Source organism: Scyliorhinus torazame, chromosome 5 (assembly GCF_047496885.1).
Source record: "Scyliorhinus torazame isolate Kashiwa2021f chromosome 5, sScyTor2.1, whole genome shotgun sequence".
Lineage (NCBI taxonomy): Eukaryota > Metazoa > Chordata > Chondrichthyes > Carcharhiniformes > Scyliorhinidae > Scyliorhinus > Scyliorhinus torazame.
Genome location: NC_092711.1, coordinates 84678460 through 84699474, shown reverse-complemented (window position 1 = coordinate 84699474; position 21015 = coordinate 84678460). Strand labels below are relative to the sequence as shown.

The 21015-nt window shown below is 47.2% G+C and overlaps 2 protein-coding genes across 4 annotated transcripts in view; both read left to right on the top strand.

The window, feature by feature from the left end:
- The window catches only part of LOC140418722 (uncharacterized), a 402445-nt gene that overhangs the window by 154995 nt on the left and 226435 nt on the right, over positions 1-21015 (top strand). The window lies entirely within an intron of this gene.
- Positions 16386-20981, top strand: LOC140418717 (uncharacterized). 3 transcript variants are annotated; one of them, XM_072502289.1, is made up of 2 exons: positions 16386-16454; positions 16542-18706. In XM_072502289.1, exon 2 carries the CDS (start codon positions 16886-16888, stop codon positions 18116-18118), a length of 1233 nt encoding a protein of 410 aa, XP_072358390.1. In that variant the 5' UTR covers positions 16386-16454; positions 16542-16885; the 3' UTR covers positions 18119-18706. The 3 variants fall into 3 exon arrangements, 2 of the variants coding, with proteins under 2 accessions (XP_072358390.1, XP_072358391.1); XM_072502290.1 differs by adding an exon at positions 20491-20981 and having other exon boundaries at positions 16394-17672; XR_011945266.1 differs by lacking the exon at positions 16386-16454 and adding an exon at positions 20486-20981 and having other exon boundaries at positions 17532-17672.

Here is a 21015-nt window from a genome sequence, read left to right as displayed (position 1 = left end):
ATGTGGATATATTTTGTCCCCCAGTATCTTTTCCAAAAAGCTTCTCCATCACTGATGTCAGGCTCTGCAGTCTATAATTTGCTGGATTTTCCTTGCTTCCTTTCTTGAACAAGGGAGCAACATTGGCGATTCTCCCGTCCTCTGCAACCTGGCCTGTGATCAAAGAGGATGTGAAGATATCTGTTAAGACCCCAGCTACTTCTCCCCTTGCCTCCTGCAGTAACCTGGGATAGATCGCATCCGGCCCAGGGGACTTGTCTACCTTAATGCAATTTAGGATACTCAACACTTCCTCCTTTGATAAATTGACATTCCCAAGAGAGTTCACACACCTATCCCTGACCTCAACATCCGTCATGTCCTTCTCCCTGGTGAACACAGATACAAAGTACTTTGTTTTTGAAAAATATATTTATTGAATTTCCAAAGATGAACAATAACAGAAAGGTATACAGAATATATAGGTAAAGATTCAGAAAAGTCATATACATCGGTCTTTATAGCAACAATCAAACTATCCCCATTTTACCCTAACCCCCTTAACCCTTGACCGTGTCCAGTTCTTTAAAGATTGAGATGAATGGCAGCCACCTCTGGTAGAATCTCCCCACTGTGCCCCTAATGGTATGTTTGGTCTTCTCCAGATATAGGAATGATGTCATATCCTCCAATCTCATGGATGCTTTAGATGGAGTGGGAGATCTCTAACTGAGCAATATTTGCCTCCTGACTATCAAAGAAGCAAAGGTGGGAACGTCCGCCCCAACCCCGGAATGGAATGCCGGCAAGTCTGAGACTCCAAATATTGCTACCAGTGGGCAAGGTTCTCGGGCCACCCGTAAAATCTTATATATTGTATAAAAAAGGAAACCCAGCAGATAGCAAGGTGCCGAATGTTGTGAGTATCTTCACTATTGTCTACAGAGGAGACCGGAACTGAAATATACAGAAGTAGATCATCGGCATAGAAGTAGATACCCGGTGCTCCACTCCATCCCAGCAGATACTCTTCCACTCATCAGATGACCTCAACACTATCGCAGAGGCTCACTAGCTAAAGCAAAGAACAGCGGGGAAATGGGGTTGGCCATCTGTAGTATCTCTGCCTCATGGAAAGTATTTTGAAGATACCATATTCGTACAGATGTCGGCTTCAGGAACATTGTACATCGGAGGAATCGAAGAGGTAAATTTCGGACCAAACCCAAATCTCACGAGGTACTTCCATTCCACCCTATCTTTTTTTTTTAAAGAATATTTCATTGAAAATTTTTGGTCAACCATCACAGTACATTGTGTATCCTTTACACAATAATACAACAGTATAAATAACAATGACCTGTTTTATAAACAAAGAATAAATAATATATAACAAAAACGAAAACTAAAACTAAATGGCAACTGCCTTGTCTCAGATAAACACTCTCCAAAAATATGGTTTAACAATCCAATATACAATTATTTATAGCAACGACCTATACATATTATACATATATATTAATAACCCTGAGACTCCTTCTGGTTCCTCCCCCCCCCCCCCTCCCCCTGGGCTGCTGCTGCTGCCTTCTTCTTTTCCATTCCCTCTATCTTTCTGTGAGGTATTCGACGAACGGTTGCCACCGCCTGGTGAACCCTTGAGCCGATCCCCTTAGGACGAACTTAATCCGTTCCAGCTTTATAAACCCTGCCATGTCATTTATCCAGGTCTCCACCCCCGGGGGCTTGGCTTCCTTCCACATCAACAGTATCCTGCACCGGGCTAATAGGGACGCAAAGGCCAAAACATCGGCCTCTCTCGCCTCCTGCACTCCTGGCTCTTGTGCAACCCCAAATATAGCCAACCCCCAGCTTGGTTCGACCCGGACCCCCACTACTTTCGAAAGCACCTTTGTCACCCCCACCCAGAACCCCTGTAGTGCCGGACATGACCAGAACATGTGGGTGTGATTCGCTGGGCTTCTTGAGCATCTCGCACACCTGTCCTCTACCCCAATAAATTTACTGAGCCGTGCTCCAGTCATATGCGCCCTGTGTAACACCTTAAATTGAATCAGGCTTAGCCTGGCACACGAGGACGATGGGTTTACCCTACTTAGGGCATCCGCCCACAGCCCCTCCTCAATCTCCTCCCCCAGCTCTTCTTCCCATTTCCCTTTCAGCTCATCTACCATAATCTCCCCCTCGTCCCTCATTTCCCTATATATATCTGACACCTTACCATCCCCCACCCATGTCTTTGAGATCACTCTGTCCTGCACCTCATGCGTCGGGAGCTGCGGGAATTCCCTCACCTGTTGCCTCGCAAAAGCCCTCAGTTGCATATACCGGAATGCATTCCCTTGGGGCAACCCATATTTCTCGGTCAGCGCTCCCAGACTTGCGAACTTCCCATTCACAAACAGATCTTTCAGTTGCGTTACTACTGCTCTTTGCCATATTCCAAATCCCCCATCCATTCTCCCCGGGGCAAACCTATGGTTATTTCTTATCGGGGACCCCACCAAGGCTCCCGTCTTTCCCCTATGCCGTCTCCACTGTCCCCAAATTTTCAAAGTCGCCACCACCACCGGGCTTGTGGTGTATTTCTTCGGTGAGAACGGCAATGGGGCCGTCACCATAGCTTGTAGGCTAGTCCCCCTACAGGACGCCCTCTCCAATCTCTTCCACGCCACTCCCTCCTCTTCTCCCATCCACTTACTCACCATTGAGATATTGGCAGCCCAGTAGTACTCACTTAGGCTCGGTAGTGCCAGCCCCCCCCCCCCTATCCCTACTACGCTGTAAGAATCCCTTCCTCACTCTCGGGGTCTTCCCGGCCCACACAAAACTCATGATACTCTTTTCGATCCTTTTGAAAAAAGCCTTCGTGATCACCACCGGGAGGCACTGAAACACAAAGAGGAATCTCGGGAGGACTACCATTTTAACTGCCTGCACCCTCCCTGCCAGTGACAGGTATACCATGTCCCATCTCTTGAAGTCCTCCTCCATTTGTTCCACCAATCGCGTTAAATTTAACCTATGCAATGTACCCCAATTCTTGGCTCATTCCACCCTATCTAATACTTTTTCTGCATCCAAAGATACGATGACTTCAGGTTCCAGAGCAGTGGCGGGGAAAAGGACAATGTTTAAGAGGTGTCAGACATTGGCAGACAACTGTTGGCCTTTAATAAAGCCTGTCCGATCCTCAGATACTATAACTGGGAGACAGGGCTCCATTCGGGAAGCCAGGACCTGAGCCAGCAGTTTAACATCCGTGTTCAGAAGTGAAATGGGTCGGTTTGGCCCACACTCTACTGGGTGCCTTCTGGCGGATTGCAACCACCAATACATTTCAGTATTTCTTCTGGGAATAACGGGGAGTCCAATTCCCGACTCCTGCCTTCCTCTATGGTCGGGATGTGTAGACCATCCAGAAAACTCTTCACATCTGAAGTGTTTGGAGAAGGTTCTGACTCATACAGCTCATGGTAATATGAGCTGAAAGCCCATTAACCTGGAGAGGAGGAGCTGTCTAGCACAGGGCTAAATCGCTGGCTTTGAAAGCAGACCAAGGCAGGCCAGCAGCACGGTTCAATTCCTGTACCAGCCTCCCCGAACAGGCGTCTGAATGTGGCAACTAGGGGCGTTTCACAGTAACTTCATTTGAAGCCTACTTGTGACAATAAGCGATTTTCATTTCATTTCAAGTTACCTTCTTTGTTCTGAACCAAAGGAGTTTCTCGAGAGGTAGTCTGCCTCGAGTTGATGTGCAACAAGACAACCCGCCTCTCCCATGTTCACACACGGTGCCCTGGAACGCCGTAATTGATGTTGGCCTTATCCTTAGATAGCAATTCAAATTGGAACTGTAAATTTGTTCTGTGAATCAGTCAACCCGGCGTTGGGGCAAGTGAGTATTGATGGTTAACTTTCAAAATGGAATCCACCAGCTTTTGCCATTCCATTCTCTCTATTTTCATGATGTGAGCCTGATATGAGATAATCTCCCCCCTTATGGTGGCCTTCAGGGTTTCCCAGAGTGTCAAAGGAGATATTGACTCCATTTTGTTGATCTTAATAAAGTCTTACAACACCAGGTTAAAGTCCAACAGGTTTGTTTCGATGTCACTAGCTTTCGGCTAGCACATACTGTGCTCACCCCAGTCCAACGCCGGCATCTCCACATCATTAATAAAGTCTGCTATGGCAGCAGACAAATGCTCACAAAATTTATCATCAGACATCAAAGTGGCGTCTCGTCTCTAAGGTGGGTGTTTGAAGGACCAAAATCAAAACGAAAATCAACAAAATGAGTGGCATGATCAGAGATGACAATCGCCGAGTATTCGGCTGTCCCCGTTGAAGGAGGCACTTAACAATAAAAACAACAATTCCGGTATAGGCACGGTCAACATGAGAAAAAAAAGGAACATTCTTTCCTGTTTGGATGCAAAGGCCACGGACTCACCCCCACCCCCCACCAATCCATCCCATAAATGAGGGCAGTGCCCTGGACATCCCAGATGGAGTCAGAGATTTAGACATGGAACGGTCCAATTTCGGGTCCAAGGCACAGTTCAGGTCACCTCCTAGCCATCCGATGTGAATACAAGTCAGGGAGGAGGTTCACCAAAGAGTTTCCAAAATTTGGATCGTCCCAGTTGGGAGCAGAAATGTTTACTGAAATAACCGGAGTGTTTTCCAGTGAACCACAGGCAATAATATAGCGACCATTGGGATCGTCCATAATCCGAGAGGGGGTAAATTGTACTCCTTATGGATTAATATTGCCGTGCTTCTAGCCCGACCGTTAAAGCCTGAATGAAAGACTTGTCCCACCCAATATCTGTAAAGCCTTATCTGGTCCTTGACACACAGGTGGGTTTCCTGTAGAAATACGCCAACCGAGTTTAGACCCTTAAGAGGAGCAAAAACCCCAATCTGCTTCACTCGACCATTTACCCCAAACATTCCAGGTTACAAGGCCAAGTGGAGATCTCCCATTAATTCCTACATCAGGGTCAGCCATAACTTCTGAAGAATATCAAGCAAGGGATCTTGACAAGCCAAAGGTGAGATCATCCAGGCCGGCAACCAAACCCAGCCCAGTGCCCAGACAGACACAGAGTAGTGACACCGTCAAACAACTAAAACCCTACCCATCCCTCCCTAACCCAACAACACCCATCAGTAATATTACCCAACAATCACTTATCTCTAAATCTCTACATAACATAATCTAACCACAACAATATTCTGAGCTCCTATTCACAAGGTGTTTGGGGCGAGGAGCTGCAACACCTCGCAGTCCCTCCCGTCAGCTAACCTCATCCTGAGCTGGGAGGCTCTCCACTCAACCATAGACTCAAAGAAAAAAACTCTGACACTGATATAATTCACAATGCAACCAGAGTGCGAAGAAGAAAAAGTACAACTCGTGTAAAACCCAACAATAGCTTCATACCCTAAATTTTATAGGATGTAAAACTCCTGAACCTCAAAACACAGTAACTCTGATATATCCAGAGTAACTCTAATATATCCAGACAAACACAGAGTAACTCTGATATATCCAGCTAAACACAGTAAGAACTCCCTAACGTCACAACGCAGAATAACTCCAATAAGAAAGAGAATCAAACAGAGTTCAAATTGAGATTTTGAATTAATTAATTTGCGTCTTCAAGACAGTTGAAGAATTGATCTTTTTCGAAGGGCCGAATTGCCCACTTCTGCTCCTAATTCTTATGTTCCTGTGTACTATCCAGGATAAAATTAATGTATCACATCTGCTTCTGTGCATCATTTCAGTGGAAATGTGCTCTCGCTGAAAGAGTATCAGCCCACTGGAGTGAACATTGGAAGACTGGCCAGCCCACAGAGAAACCTTCTGATCGCCCACTTCACCCACTGTTAGAATGACCATGGTTCAGTCCTGAATGTGATCAAGAGCAGCAAAAATCAGCAGGATCCAACCCCTGTAATTACTTGTGAACTCGCTGGTGTTTCTGCAGGTAGGATGTACTGCTGAATCCTTTCCCACACGTGGAGCAGGTAAACGGCTTTTCCTTAGTGTGAACTCGCTGGTGTCTCAGCAGGTTAGATGAATTAATAAATCCCTTCCTACACACAGAGCAGGTGAATGGCCTCTCCCCAGTGTGAAGTCGCTGGTGTGTTACCAAGTTGGATGAATTAATGAATCCTTTCCCACATACTTTACAGGTGAATGGCCTCAATGCGGTGTGAACTCGCTGGTGTGTCAGCAGGTTGGATGAATTAACAAATCTCTTCTCACACACGGAGCAGGTGAATGGTCTTTCCCCAGTGTGAATTCGCTGGTGTGTTACCAAGTTGGATGAATTAATAAATCCTTTCTCACACACATTGCAGGTGAATGGCTTCTCTGCGGTGTGAACACGCTGGTGTGTCAGCAGGTTGGATGAATTAGTAAAACCCTTCTCACACACTGAGCAGGTGAACAGTTTCTCCTCAGTGTGAATTCGCTGGTGTGTCAGTCGGCTGGATGAATCTATGAATCCTTGCCTACACACTGAGCAGGTGAATGGCGTCTCCCCGGTGCCAACTCGCTGGTGTGTCAGCAGGTTGGATGAAGCAGTAAATCCTTTTCCACACTGAGAGCAAATGAACAGTCTCTCCCCGGTGTGAGTACGTCGATGAGTTTCCAGCTCAGGTGGGGAAGTGAATCCTTTCCCACAATCCCCACATTTCCACGGTTTTCCCATGGTGCCGGTGTCCGTGACTCGGTGCTTTTCCAGTCACACTGATGGTAAAATAGCCGATGGTTTTCCCCGTCCTAATGAATCGAGTGACTCTGTCAGATCTTGGATGTGAAGTTTGGTTTGAGATTTCTTGCTGCAAATCCTCCCTTTTGAATATCCTGTTAAAGGGGTTTACAAATGTCATCACTGTCAGTACAGCTCAGAAATTCAGAACAGACAATTCTAATCGCTGTGGAACATGCTTTCCTCCCTAGTTCCCCAAAAGCTGTAAATTTCACCGCATGCATCTGTACAAACACACACTCTCCAATCTCACTCCATTATCTAATATACACCGTCCCTACTCTCCCGATCGACAGATCAACACACAGCATTTCCAGTTCTCGACCGAGAGATCATAAGATCATAAGAAATAAGAGCAGGCCATTCGGCCCATCAAGCCTGCTCTTCTAGTTAATATCATGGCTGATTATTTTCTTCCTGTCACCCATAACCCTCAACTCCCTTGAAGATCAAAAATCTAACTGAGCCTTGGATGTATATATATTTAATGTATTTTATTCAAAAAGTACAACGGCATGAATCAAAAAACCATTGTCAACACCCCACAGTTCATGCAAGTTTTTCCCCTATTCACCCCCTTCCCCACCGCAACAAATAATTCCTCAAACATCGTCATGAACAGTGTCCACCGTGTCTCAAAGCCCTCCGCTGATCCTGTCAACTTCAACTTGATTGTTTCCAGTCGGAGGAAATCGTACAGGATCCCCCAGCTAGGGCGCTACCACTGGTGGCGTTGCCAATCGGCAAACCAACAGAGTTCCTTCGCCGGGCAATCAGCGAGGCGACCCACAACATTGGCCGTCCTCCCCTCCATCAGCTCCGGCATTTCCCATACCTCAAAAATAGCCACCATTGGGTTCGGCCTGATCTCTAACCATGCGAATACCCCCTCACTAACCTCTCACAGCTCCAGAACATATGTGCGGGATTTGCCGGTCCTCACCCACACTCTCACATTTGTCTGCCACCCCCTGGAAGAACCCACTCATCCTCGCCCGAGTCACATGCATCCTGTGCACCACCTTAAACTGAATCAAACTCATCCTCCCACACGAGGTTGAATTTACTCCGCGCATCACCTCACTCCACATCCTATCATCCTCCCAGTTCCTCCTCCCATTTATTGTGAATCCTCATCACCTGCACTCCCCCGTGCTCCCCAAGCCAAGCATATATATTCCCAATTCTGCCCTCTCCTTCTACGTCCGGGAGCAGCAGCTGCTCCAACAGGGAATTCTCCGGCAGCCTGGGAAACCTTCTCCATTCGTTCCGCGCAAAACCGATCACTTGCATATACCTGAACTTGCTTCCCTTCAGCGGCTCCACCCTCTCCCACAGCTCTGCCAGACCTGCAAACCTCTGCTCCAGGTATAGATCCCTCACCCTCACCAGCCCCACCTCCCTCCACTTCCTATACAGGCCGTCGCCCTCACCCGGCTTAAACCCACAGTTCTCACACAGCGGTGTCAGCACCTACATCCTTTCCATCCTAAAGTGCCTGCTCAACTGGTTTCACACCCTAATCGTGGACTGCACCACCGGGCTCACCGCGTACCACCCCGGCGCCAGCAGAAGCGATGCCGTCACCATGGCCTTCAGGCTGGACCCTCTACAGGACTCCTCCTCCATCCTAACCCACTCTAACCCCTCTCCTTCCCAGCACCATCTCACGTTTTCCACATTCACCATCCAGTCGCAATACAGCAGGTTTGGTAGTGCCAACCCCCCTTTCTGCCTCTGCAACAGGGCCCTCTTCACCCTCGGTACCTTCCCCGCCCATATAAACTCTTGAGATTGCTGCATCCAATTCTGAAAAAAGGCCTTCGGGATGAAGGTCAGGAGGGTCTGGAATACAAACAGGAACCTTGCCAGAATATTCATTTTAACAGCCTAGACCCTTCCTACCAATGTCAGGTGTAGTCTATCCCATCTCCTAAAATCCCCTAAGCTCCTCCACCAACGTTGTCAGGTTCCTCTTGTACATCATTGACCACTCCCTCATCACCTGAACTCCCAAATACCCAAACCTGTCTCTGGCTACCTTAAATAGCAACGCCCCCAGATTGGCCCCCGATCCGCCGCATTCACTGGAAAGACCTCGCTCCTCCCGACATTCAACTTATATCCCGAGAAGGCCCTGACTTCACTAATATGTCCATAATTCTTCCCATACTCTCCAATGAGTCCGACACCAACAGCAGAAGGTTGTCCGCATATAGTGACACCCAGTGTTCCCTGCCCCCCCCCCCCCCCCCCCCCCAATGCTCTGCCACTGCACTGGCCCCTTAAGGGCCATCGTGAAGGGCTCTATCACCAGCACAACCAATATGGTGACAGCGGATACCCGTCTTGTTCCCCTGTACAAACCAAAACTCTGTGAACTCATCTCATTTGTCTGTACACTCGCCACCGGGGCCACATACAACAAACGCACACACGCCACAAACTTCGGGCCAAACCTTCCCAGAATCTCAAACAGGCAGTGCCACTGCCGCAGACCGACACCGCCCCCGCAGACAGACACCGCCCCCGCAGACAGACACCGCCCCCGCAGACAGACACCGCCCCCGCAGACACACACCGCCCCCGCAGACACACCACCTCACAAAGGTGATGGCCGCGCATGCGCTAGTCTGCCCGCTGAACGAAGATGGCGGCGGTGGAACTGGGCCTGACCCCGGATAAAAGCCCCGCAGCTGCCAACACGGGAACTGCAGGCTGTTATTCAGACCCTGTGGCCTTCACCGGGTGTTTATAAAGACCCTGCTCCCTCCCCACCTTTACTCCCGGCTCCATTCCTCTCTCCGCTCCACCGACTCATCCGCCCAAAAAGCAGCTCCCGCATTCGTCAGGCTGCGGGCAAAGTGACACTGCGCCTGTGCACTGGCTCCTGTGGCGTGAATAGGGCACATTCACAGCCGCTTGGAATGTTGGGTAACAACCACACCATTGAAAGCTCAATCAGTTCATACAAAATAACTTTGTTACCCTTGGAGATAAATTAATTTTTAAAATCTCAAATTGTGAATTAGTGATCTGCTAAGCTCTATATCTCAAAATTCCCCTGTGCGACCATGCAGAGTTTTTAAAGCGTTTATATTATTTCCTCTCTCTCATCCCTCCTCTGATGTTTCTGACTCTGGCTGGGTTCAATCACAGTCACTGGTTCCTCTGTTTCCCCCTCTCCATCGTTAATTCTGAATATTCACTGTTTTACATAATATTACTGCACAAATAAAAGTTATTTGGCGTTATCTGTACTCGCTCTTTGGAAGATCTGTCCAATTAAACCCTGCCTTGCTGGCAGAGTCAGAACAATGTATATCTGCTGATGTAATCCAGTGCTTAATTTGCAGTTGGATAGTTCACAGTCACATTCACCCCTGTGGAAAAATTGATTGACTATTTTGTTGAGCAGATATCAGGTCCTCACTGTTAGTTATGCACACAGAGCATCTAATGGAGTTAATTCAACAATTGACAGTCCGCACAAACCACAGTGACATTATTCATAAATGGCCAAGTCAAGGGAGTATCTTGATATGATAGAGTGGATGAATTATGGGGTTACAAAGTAAAGGCATTAATATCCTGCAATTTCACAATTCTCACTTGGCTGGAATGTTGCAGTATGAAAGGGCCCCACATTGCTGTCAGAGGAAACAGGCCAAGTCCAATAGACCTGTTCAAGCCACATCACTGTTCGACTGTACTGAGGTTTGTGAATGAATCTGGGTCCGTGTCAGTCTGGTGCTGTGTCTTTGATTCCCAATAACAACTGTAGTATCCTCAATAAATACCCACCACAGTATTTAGCCCATAAATCTCAGGACATCATTATAATCGCAGCCCTTGAAATCGTTCCTGATAAAATTACCAACGATTCTGAAAGCTTCATTCACTGTTAGACCCTTACTGAAAACATACATCTCTGGCAAAAAATAAAACACACAGCTTATCCATAGCAGAAAGGAAACCACTCACCCTCCACTCCAAACTGTCAATAATTTGGGATGTTGCTGATAAGAGAGAATTGCTATTTATAAGGTGAAGGTACATTAGCAGCAGGAGTTAGTGAAGAGGGTAATGGTAATAACCAGGCAGACTGACTCACCCGGAAAGCTGCTCTAGAGGAGATTCAGGGGATCCACCCAAAATAGAAAACTCAATCATTGGCACTGGTATGACAGACTCCAGTTAAACCTGAATTTTAAAACTTGTCAGGACCCGGATCCTGGAGTGAGTATAGGAAAGCAGTGGTACACCATTGCAAAGGCTTTCCCTCAGTAAGTAAGGTCTCACCCATCCTACATGATGGGGTTTCTATCACAAAGTGGCTCAAATTTGACTTGCATCACACCTTGATGTCTTACAAAATAATTAATTTTGTTTCGGGATCAGATTTAGGGAGCGTTTCTCTTTCATGTCCCCATATGTTCATAATTACTACTGGTGGCTGAGGAAACACCAGGATGTTCGTCAACACCTGAAACTGTGTCCAAACTAAACAGGCCGTGCAACAGGAAGACTAATTGTGAAGTTGCACATGATGAACACGTCTTTTATTGGCTATTCACAAATGAGAGAAGGAAACATAGTAGCTGTGTTACCATGGAGATAAGTGTGTCAGGTAACAAATGAAAAAAGTCCGATAACTAGAATGCAAATAAATACTGTGCTTGATTTATTTTAACAACAGGGACAAGAAGTGGATGGTCACCGTGCTCGTGGACTGTGTCCAGGCTGAAATTCTGTTCTTGTCATATGATCACCACCCTCCCTGCCCCACCCACTCCTCGAATTATCCTTCCTGAGCTCCAGCCAGGTGATATTAAACATTAAGGGGGAAAGACAAAGAGCTGTATCGGGGGAAAGTGCTACCCCAGAGCCAGAGGTTTCTCTTGGGTAGTTCCTTCCATGCCTGAATCATGAATACACTGTTATTACCTTTCCTGGGTATCCTGTGGTTAGTTGGAAGAAGGCATGCGCTCAGAACTGTACACAATATTCCAACTGAGGTCTAACTAGTGCCTTGTACAAATTTAGTATAACCAGCTTGTTCCTGTAGTTTATGCCCTTATTAAGCTAGCTCATATTATATGCTTTAAATGTTCTCTTTACCGATCCTATAAAAAAACTGCAGCAAATTAATTAAACATGATTTCCCCTTTAGAAATCCATGCTGCTCCTTACAAATAAGCCAACATTTTTCCATGTGGCTATTAATTCTATCTTTTCACAGTAGCTTCACAGGATCTTTTCACAGTAACTTCATTGCAGTGATAATGTAAGCCTACTTGTGACAATAAAGATGACTTTCTTGAAGCATGCCGAACAACTGGTGTTGAACTATCTGGTCTGTAATTGCTGGGGCTATCCTTACAACACTTTTTGAATAAAGGCATAAGATTTGGATCCTCACTGTCTTCAGGTGATGTCCCGGAGGACTGGAGAATAGCCAATGTTGTTCCTCTGTTTAAGAAGGGTAGCAAGGATAATCCAGGAACTACAGGCCGGTGAGCCTTACATCGGTGGTAGTGAAATTACTGGAGAGAATTCTTCGAGACAGAATCTACTCCCATTTGGAAGCAAATGGACGTATTAGTGAGAGACAGCATGGTTTTGTGAAGGGGAGGTCGTGTCTCACTAACTTGATAGAGTTTTCCGAAGAGGTCACAAAGATGATTGATGTAGGTAGGGCAGTGGATGTTGTCTATAGTGACTTCACAAAGGCCTTTGACAAGGTCCCTCACAGTAGACTAGTACAAAAGGTGAACTCACACGGGATCAGGGGGAAGCTGGCAAGGTGTATACAGAACTGGCTAGGTCATAGAAGGCAGGGATTAGCAATGGAAGGATGCTTTTCTAATTGGAGGGCTGTGACTAGTGATGTTCTGCAGGGATCACTGCTGGGACCTTTGCTGTTTGTCGTTTATATAAATGATTTGGAGGAAAATGTAACTGGTCTGATTAGTAAGTTTGCAGATGACACAAAGGTTGGTGGAATTGCGGATAGTGATGAGGACTGTCAGAGGATACAGCAGGATTTAGATTGTTTGGGGACTTGGGCGGAGAGATGGTAGATGGAGTTTAATCCGGACAAATGTGAGGTAATGCATTTTGGAAGGTCGAATGCAGGTAGGGAATATACAGTGAATGGTAGAACCCTCAAGAGTATTGAAAGTCAGAGAGATTTAGGTGTACAGGTCCACAGGTCACTGAAAGAGGCAACACAGGTGGAGAAGGTAGTCAAGAACTCATACTGCATGCTTGCTTTCATTGGTCGGGGCATTAAGTATAAGAATTGGCAAGTCATGTTGCAGCTGTATAGAACCTTAGTTAGGCCACACTTGGAGTATAGTGTTCAATTCTGGTCGCCACACTACCAGAAGGATGTGGATGCTTTAGAGAGGGTGCAGAAGAGATTTACCAGAATGTTGCCTGGAATGGAGGGCATTAGCTATGAGGAGCGGTTGAATAAACTCGGTTTGTTCTCATTGGAATGACGGAGGTTGAGGGGCGACCTGATAGAGGGCTACAAAATTATGAGAGGCATAGACAGAGTGGATAGTCAGAGGCTTTTCCCCAGGGTAGAGGGGTCAATTACTAGGGGGCATAGGTTTAAGGTGCGAGGGGCAAGGTTTAGAGTAGATGTATGAGGCAAGTTTTTTACACAGAGAGTAGTGGGTGCCTGGAGCTCGCTGCCGGAGGAGGTGGTGGAAGCAGGGACGATAGTGACATTTAAGGGGCATCTTGACAAATGCATGAATAGGATGGGAATAGAGGGATACGGACCCAGGAAGTGTAGAAGATTGTAGTTTAGTCGGGCAGCATGGTCGGCACGGGCTTGGAGGGCCGAAGGGCCTGTTCCTGTGCTGTACTTTTCTTTGTTCTTTGTATTTGTAATTCTCAAGTCTTGCACCTCCAGGAAAGACTGGGAGATCAGCACCCCTGAAATTTACATTTTCACTTCACCCCTGATCAATTTTGAACCGAGGTTACAAGATGATCAGAGGATTGGATAGGGTGGACAGTGAAAGCCTTTTTCCTCGGATGGTGATTTCTAGCACGAGGGGACATAGCTTTAAATTGAGGGGAGATAGATATAAGACAGATGTCAGAGGTAGGTTCTTGCCTCAGAGAGTAGTAAGAGCGTGCAATGCCCTGCCTGCAACAGTAGTGGACTCGCCAACACTAAGGGCATTCAAATGGTCATTGGATAGACATATGGACGATAAGGGAATAGTGTAGATGGGCTTTAGAGTGGTTTCACAGGTCGGCGCAACATCGAGGGCCGAAGGGCCTGTACTGCGCTGTAATGTTCTATGTTCTATGTTCTATCTGGGGACAGGGCTTCCTAGTCTGTCTGCATGGCTTGGGTAGCATTTATCTCCTTTGTAAAGACAAACAGTTAGTTTTATTTCACTTTGAGCAACGTGACAGTTCCTGTGTGAGATTCTCCATCGGCTGACACCGGAATCGCCAAACGCGATTGGGTGGAGAATCGATTCTGACTTTAAAATCATGGGGGGCACAGATTTCATGCCAAATCACAATTATCCATGACCTCGACAGTGGCGTCAATGCATTTCAGAATGCACATACAGTTAGATACCAATTGCATATCATTAGGGTGGCACCGTAGCACAGTGGTTAGCGTTGTTGCTTCACAGCTCCAGGGTCCCAGGTTCAATTGCCGGTGAGGGTCACTGCCTGTGCGGAGTCTGCATGTTCTCCCCTTGTCTGCGTTTGTTTCCTCCGAGTGCTCCGGTTTCCTCCCACAGTCAAACAATGTGCAGGTTAGGTGGATTGGCCATGCTAAATTGCCCTTAGTATCCAAAATCTTGGTTGGAGTTACAGAGATAAGGTGGAGGTATGGGCTTGGGTAGCGTGCTCTTTCCAAGGGCTGCTGCAGACTCGATGGCCCAAATGGCCTCCTTATGCACTGTAAATTCTAGGATTCTATGATTAGTGGGCCTGACCGAGTATTCTCCGGGGCCTCTGTGATTCTCTGCCTAGGATGAGCCAAATTCCCGATGGCGAGGTTCACTTGTGCTTTTAAAAATTATTAAACAGGTCCCGTCGCTGATGAGGGAGAGGGGGTACGGAACGTGTGCAACATTGCCACAGTTCGCTGACAGTTGTGCCGCTGTGTGGGGGCTTCTGCCAGGGTCAGGGGAGTAGCTCGGGATAACCTGGATTTGAGCTGTGGGGTGGACCGGCAGAAAGCGTCATTACCGCAATCTGCAAGGTAACCATGCAGCTGTGTATACCGGTGACTGTCCATTGTGAACTTAGGGCCACAGGTCACATGAGTCCCTCCCCACCCCCCCCGGTGCACCACCCTAGGTGCCCTCTGGCCTCAGCTGACACCTCAGCAGGATGGGCGTGCTCCAGCGCAACCAGTGCCATCTTGTTGGCTGGGATGAGTGTGTGTGGGGAGTGTAATGTGTATATGCGGTTGCAGCTTGTCAGCCTCCCGAGTGTCAATCACGGACCCGGCAAATCCCACACTGTTTCTCAATGGCATCGCTTGCATGTTCCATGTGGTGCCGGTTCTAGCCCCTCTAAAGTCACTGAATCCGTCCACGCTCGGCGCCAGTTTTGCTGTCGTGGAAGTCCATGAATCCTGCCTCTGCATCAATACTTCGTCTCAGGAATGGAGCATCCCGCCCACTGTGTCTCAATGGGGCTGGTTTAGCACAGGGCTAAATCGCTGGCTTTTAAAGCAGACCAAGGCAGGCCAGCAGCACGGTTCAATTCCCATACCAGCCTCCCCGAACAGGCGCCGGAATGTGGCGACTCAGGGCTTTTCACAGTAACTTCATTTGAAGCCTACTTGTGACAATAAGCAATTTTCATTTCATTTCATTAAAAGCTCCTTCTACACCTTTAAACAAGTAACGCTAAGTGAGAGCAAACTGATGCCCAGTAACCCAAATACAAATTGTGGACATTCCCTCTCTTCCCTGTTCTTCTGTGAAGTCAGCTCTTCAATTATGTAAACATAGTTTCACATTTCAGAAACAAATGTTGAAATGTTTGCTCTACACCCAGAGTTTCATCTGTTTACAACCACAAACAGAAAGGTTGTTTTCTCCTGGAGTTTGAGACAAATCAGCTTTCAAAATGATGCAGTTTCAGCCAATGAGGGAGATCCGGGCTCAGCCCCGCCCCTCATTCATTCTGATTGGTTGGAGAATGAGTAGCTCGTGCTCAGTTCTCCAGTCCCAGAACATCTTCCAATTGGTCCGGAACTGTTGTCAATCAGCCGGGCATTGGATCCGGAGCATGCACAGAGCTGGACACCAATGCGCAGGCGTAGTGTCAAAGAGTTTGGAACATGCGCAGTGTGATTGATGCCTCGGCCCTTGTTTGTCCCGGAGAAGCGGAGTCAGCGTCAGGCGGTGGGTGGGAGGATTTGGAAACACTTTGTGGATCCGCAACCCCTTCACAATTTGCAGCTGCGGGGCTTCTCTCTCCCGGGAACAGGCCCAGGTGAACGGGCACCATCCTGCTTCAGACACTGGAGGATGGTTCACATCAGAGGATGGGGGAGGGGGGAGGGGGGGAGGGGGAGGGGGGGGGGACAAGAAATAAGAGCTTCCACTTCGCACTCAAATCAATGAGGACTCTGATCTCTGGCAAGGAAGGGAACCCTGGCAGGTGGGTGGGGAGGATTCACAAATACCCGCTGGAGGCCCCAAACCCTCTGGACTGTTAGTGATGGATTTTGTAAAATTATGTTTACAGGATATTAGCAGAATTTACAGACATGAAACTCAAACCAAACTTCACATCAAGATGCTTCAGCGATTTGATTCATCAGAATCTGAATATCATCAGCCTTTGTGTACAGAAGGAGAAACGTTTGTTCCATTCTGTCTGTGGAAAAAGATGTGAGCCATCAGTGTGACTGAGAAAGCACCGAGATACGCAAATACCCGAGAGTTTCCAATGTGCTGGATACGGAAAGAGCTTTCACCAGCCTGAAAGAAAAACCACCGCATTCACATTGAGTAGTCACCCTGTACATATTCTGTGTAAACGAGGCTTCAACATTTCCCAACCTGGAGAAACACAAGGACACTCACATCATGGAGAAACTATTGAAATGTGGGGACTGTGGAAAGGGATTTAATTACCCATCTGGATTGGATATTCATCGACGCATTCACACTGGAGAGAGGCCTTTCACCTGCACTGTGTGTGGGAAAGGATTTGCTTACTCATCCAGCCTGTATACACATCAGCGTGTTCATACTGGCGAGAGGGCATTCAATTGCCTTGAATGTGGGAAGGGGTGTAATGCTTTATCAAGCCTCCTGATTCACCAGCAAGTTCACTCTGATCAGAGACCGTTTCAATGTTCTGATTGTGACAAAAGCTTTAAAGGCACAAAGGACCTGCTGAGACACCAGCGCACTCACATGGAGGTGAGGCCTTTCACCTGCTCAGTGTGTGGGAAGGGATTCACTCAGTCATCCCACCTTCTAACACACCAACTGGTTCACTCTGATCAGAGACCTTTTCAATGCTCGCACTGTGAGAAGTGTTTTAAAAGTAAAAATGATTTACAAGCCCATCAACGCACTCACACTGGGGAGATGCCGTTCACCTGCTCTCTCTGTCAGAGGAGATTTGGACGTTTATCCCAGCTACAGACACACCAGCGAGTTCACTCTGATCAGAGACCATTTCAATGTTCTGATTGTGAGAAGAGCTTTAAACGCAAACAGGATCTAGTGACACACCAGCGAGTTCACACTGGAGAGAGGCCATTCACCTGCTCTGTGTGTGGGAAGGGATTCACCCATTCATCCCACCGTCTGAGACACCAGCGCGTTCACACTGGAGAGAGGCCGTTCATTTGCTCTGTGTGTGGTAAGGGATTTGCTGATTCACCCCACCTTCTGATACATGAGCGAATTCACACTGGAGAAAGACCTTTCACTTGCTCCATGTGTGGAAAGGGATTCACTCAGCCATCCCAGCTCACTGTACATCAACTTGTTCACACTGAGCAGAGACCTTTTAAATGTTCTGACTGTGAGAAGAGCTTTAAGAGCACTAAGGACCTTCTGAGACACCAACAAGGTCACACTGGGGAGAGGTCATTCACCTGTTCCATGTGTGGGAAGAGATTTGTTCAATCATCCCACCTGCTTAGACACCAGCAGGTTCACACAGGAGAGAGGTCATTCACCTGCTCCATATGTGGGATGAGATTTGCTCGGTCATCCAATCTGCTGAGACACCAGCGAGTTCACAAGTCACTGCAGGGGTTAGATTCTGCTGTTGCTGCTGCTGCTAATACAATGCAGGACTGAACCATGTTAATTCTGTTATTGAGAGGCTAGATTGGGCACTTAGATAATCTCAGTGCAATCAGGCAGAATCAACATGATTTTGTGCAAGGGAAATCATGTTTGACCAATTTAGTAGAGTTATTTGAGGAAGTAACAAGCGATGTGGATAAAGGGGGACCTGTGGATGTGTGTATTTAGATTTCCATAGCACTTGACAAGGTGCCACATAAAAGTTCACTCCACAAAATAAAAGCTCATTCTGTAGTTGGTAACAGCATCAACAGAGGATTGGTTAGCGAACAGGAAACATTGAGAAGGTAAAACATTGTCATTTTTGGACTGGCAAGATGTAACCTGTGGAGTGCCACAGGGGTCAGCACTGGGCCTCAACTATTTTCAGGACTTGGTTGACAGGATCAAAAGTACGGTTGCAGAATTTGCTGTTGCTACAAAGGTATGGAGGAAGGTAAGTTGTGAGTGACCATAAGGTGTCTGTAAAGGGTGCAGATAGGCTAAATAAGTGAGCAACAATTTGGCAGATTGAGCATAATGTGGGGAAATGTGAACTTGTCCACTTTGGCAGGAAGAATAAAAAAGCAACATATTGGATTGAATTTGTTTATTGTCATGTGTACTGAGATACAGCGAAAAATATTGTTCTGCGCACAGCTCAGGCAGATCATTCTGTACATGAAAAGAAAATACATAGGGCAACCATAAAATACACAATGTAAATACATCATCACACAGACATCGGGTGAAGCATGCAGAGTGTAGTACTACTCATTCAGAAAGCTGTGTGAAGAAAATGTAAAAGAGAAAGGTCAGTGTTGGTGTTAGAATTAAGTTTTAAGAGATTAGTATGATTATCGGAGATGTAAGAAGAGGATCTGTGAGAGAGCTCGCAGAGAGTCGCCCCGTTCCGGCGCCATCTTGCATTGCTTGTTTAAATGCACAGAGATTGCAGCTCCGAGGTACAGAGGGATCGAGGTGTACTGGTGCATGAATCAGGACCAGTTACTCTGCAGATACAGTACACGATTGGGAAGGTAAAGGGAGTGTTGCTGTTTATTGCAAGGGGAAAGTACTGCAGTTGTACAGGGTATTGGTGAGACCACATGCAAAGTACTCTGTACGATTTTGGTCTCCTTATTTAAGAAAGGACATAATTTCATTCGAAACTGGCCAGAGAAGGTTCACTTGACTGGATGAGGGGTTATCATAGGAGGAAAACTTGGACAGGCTGTGCCTGTATCCACTTGAGTTTGGAAGAATGAGAGGGAATCTGATTGAAATATATGGGGCTGGATTCTCCCATTCTGGGATTATATCCCCACGCCGGCGTGGGAACAGTGGTGTAAAACGGCTACCGATTCCCCGTTTTCCTGGGGGCTAGCATGTCGGCTGCGTAGAGCACCCGGCTCTAGCTGCCAATATGCCCTGGAGACTTGCCAGGTCTGTGGCCGCATATGCGCACAGCGGCGGCCGCGCCGTACTACATGGCAGAGGCCACTCGCGGACCTGGCCTGCAAAATAATGCCCCCCATTTGGCTGGCTCGCACGCTCCGGACCACCCCCATAGTGCCCCCAGCCCCTAGTAAAGAACCCCCTGCCCACGGATCAGCCCTCCCCTGACTGTGGCAGTGCTGGACTGAGTCCGCAGCCGCCATGCCGAGTTCTCGACAGGATGGGACCACAAGCGACCCACACCATCAGGAACTTGGCTAGTCGGGGAGGAGCATCGGGAGGCGGACCTCAGGCAAAGTTCTGAGGCCATCGATACGGAGCGCGGCGTACCATTGTGATTTAACAGTGATTGATAAAGGTTCAGCATAACTTATCTGCTTTTTAAAAATAAATTTAGAGTACCCAATTCATTTTTTCAAATTATGGGGCAATTTAAGGTGGCCAATCCATCTATCCTGCACATCTTTGGGTTGTGGGAGTGAACCCACGCAGACACGGGGAGAATGTGCAAACTCCACACGGACAGTGACCCAGAGCCGGGATCGAACCTGGGACCTCCACGCCGTGAGGCAGAAATGCTAACCACTGTGCCACTGTGCTGCCCACCTTACCTGCTTTTAACTCAATAGCTCTACTGGAAGGCTACATGTTATCCGTGTCTGCGTGGGTTTCCTCCACGTGTTCAGATTTCTTTCCAAAAGTCCCGAAAGACGTGCTTCTTAGGTGAATTAGACATTCTGAATTCTTCCTGAGTGTACCCGAACAGGGACCGGTGTGTGGCGACGAGGGGATTTTCACAGTAACTTCATTACAGTGTTAATGTAAGTCGACTTGTGACACTAATAAAGATTATTATTAATATCCACCTTTTAAAATGTGCAATCAATTTTTAACTCTCTTTATTTCTTTAATATTAATCAGTGCAGACGGGCTGTGGTGTAACCCTGTGTGTGGAGTTTGTGTCATGGTGGTAACATGGAACATCGAGGTGATAGAAGAACCCAGACCGTGGATATCTGAAGAACTGCATTGTGGGCTCAAAATGCAAAGCATGATGGACAATTTAGTCAAGTCACAGCCTTGCCAGAATTAGCAATGGCTGCAAAATGAATTGAATTGTGCAGGAGAACTAGCCTCAAACTGTGAGAAAGATGTGTTTGTTTTGAGGTGATAAAGGTCTCTGTACCAATCTGGGGATTGATAACAGTGTCAGAAGTAACAAAGTGGAGTCAGGCTGACTCGATTCCATCAGGCATCACCTTGTAAGAGGCCCAGGCCATGAGAACAAGGGAGAAGGCAATGATGGCATTGAAACCCAATGAAATGGGCTAAAAACAGGTCTTGCCTAATATTTTCTATTCCTTTATGGAGGTCAAAGCCCATTTATTCCTGTGAATGAATAAAACAAAGGTGTGTGCCTCTGTCTAAGTCACCATTTATTGCCCATCCCT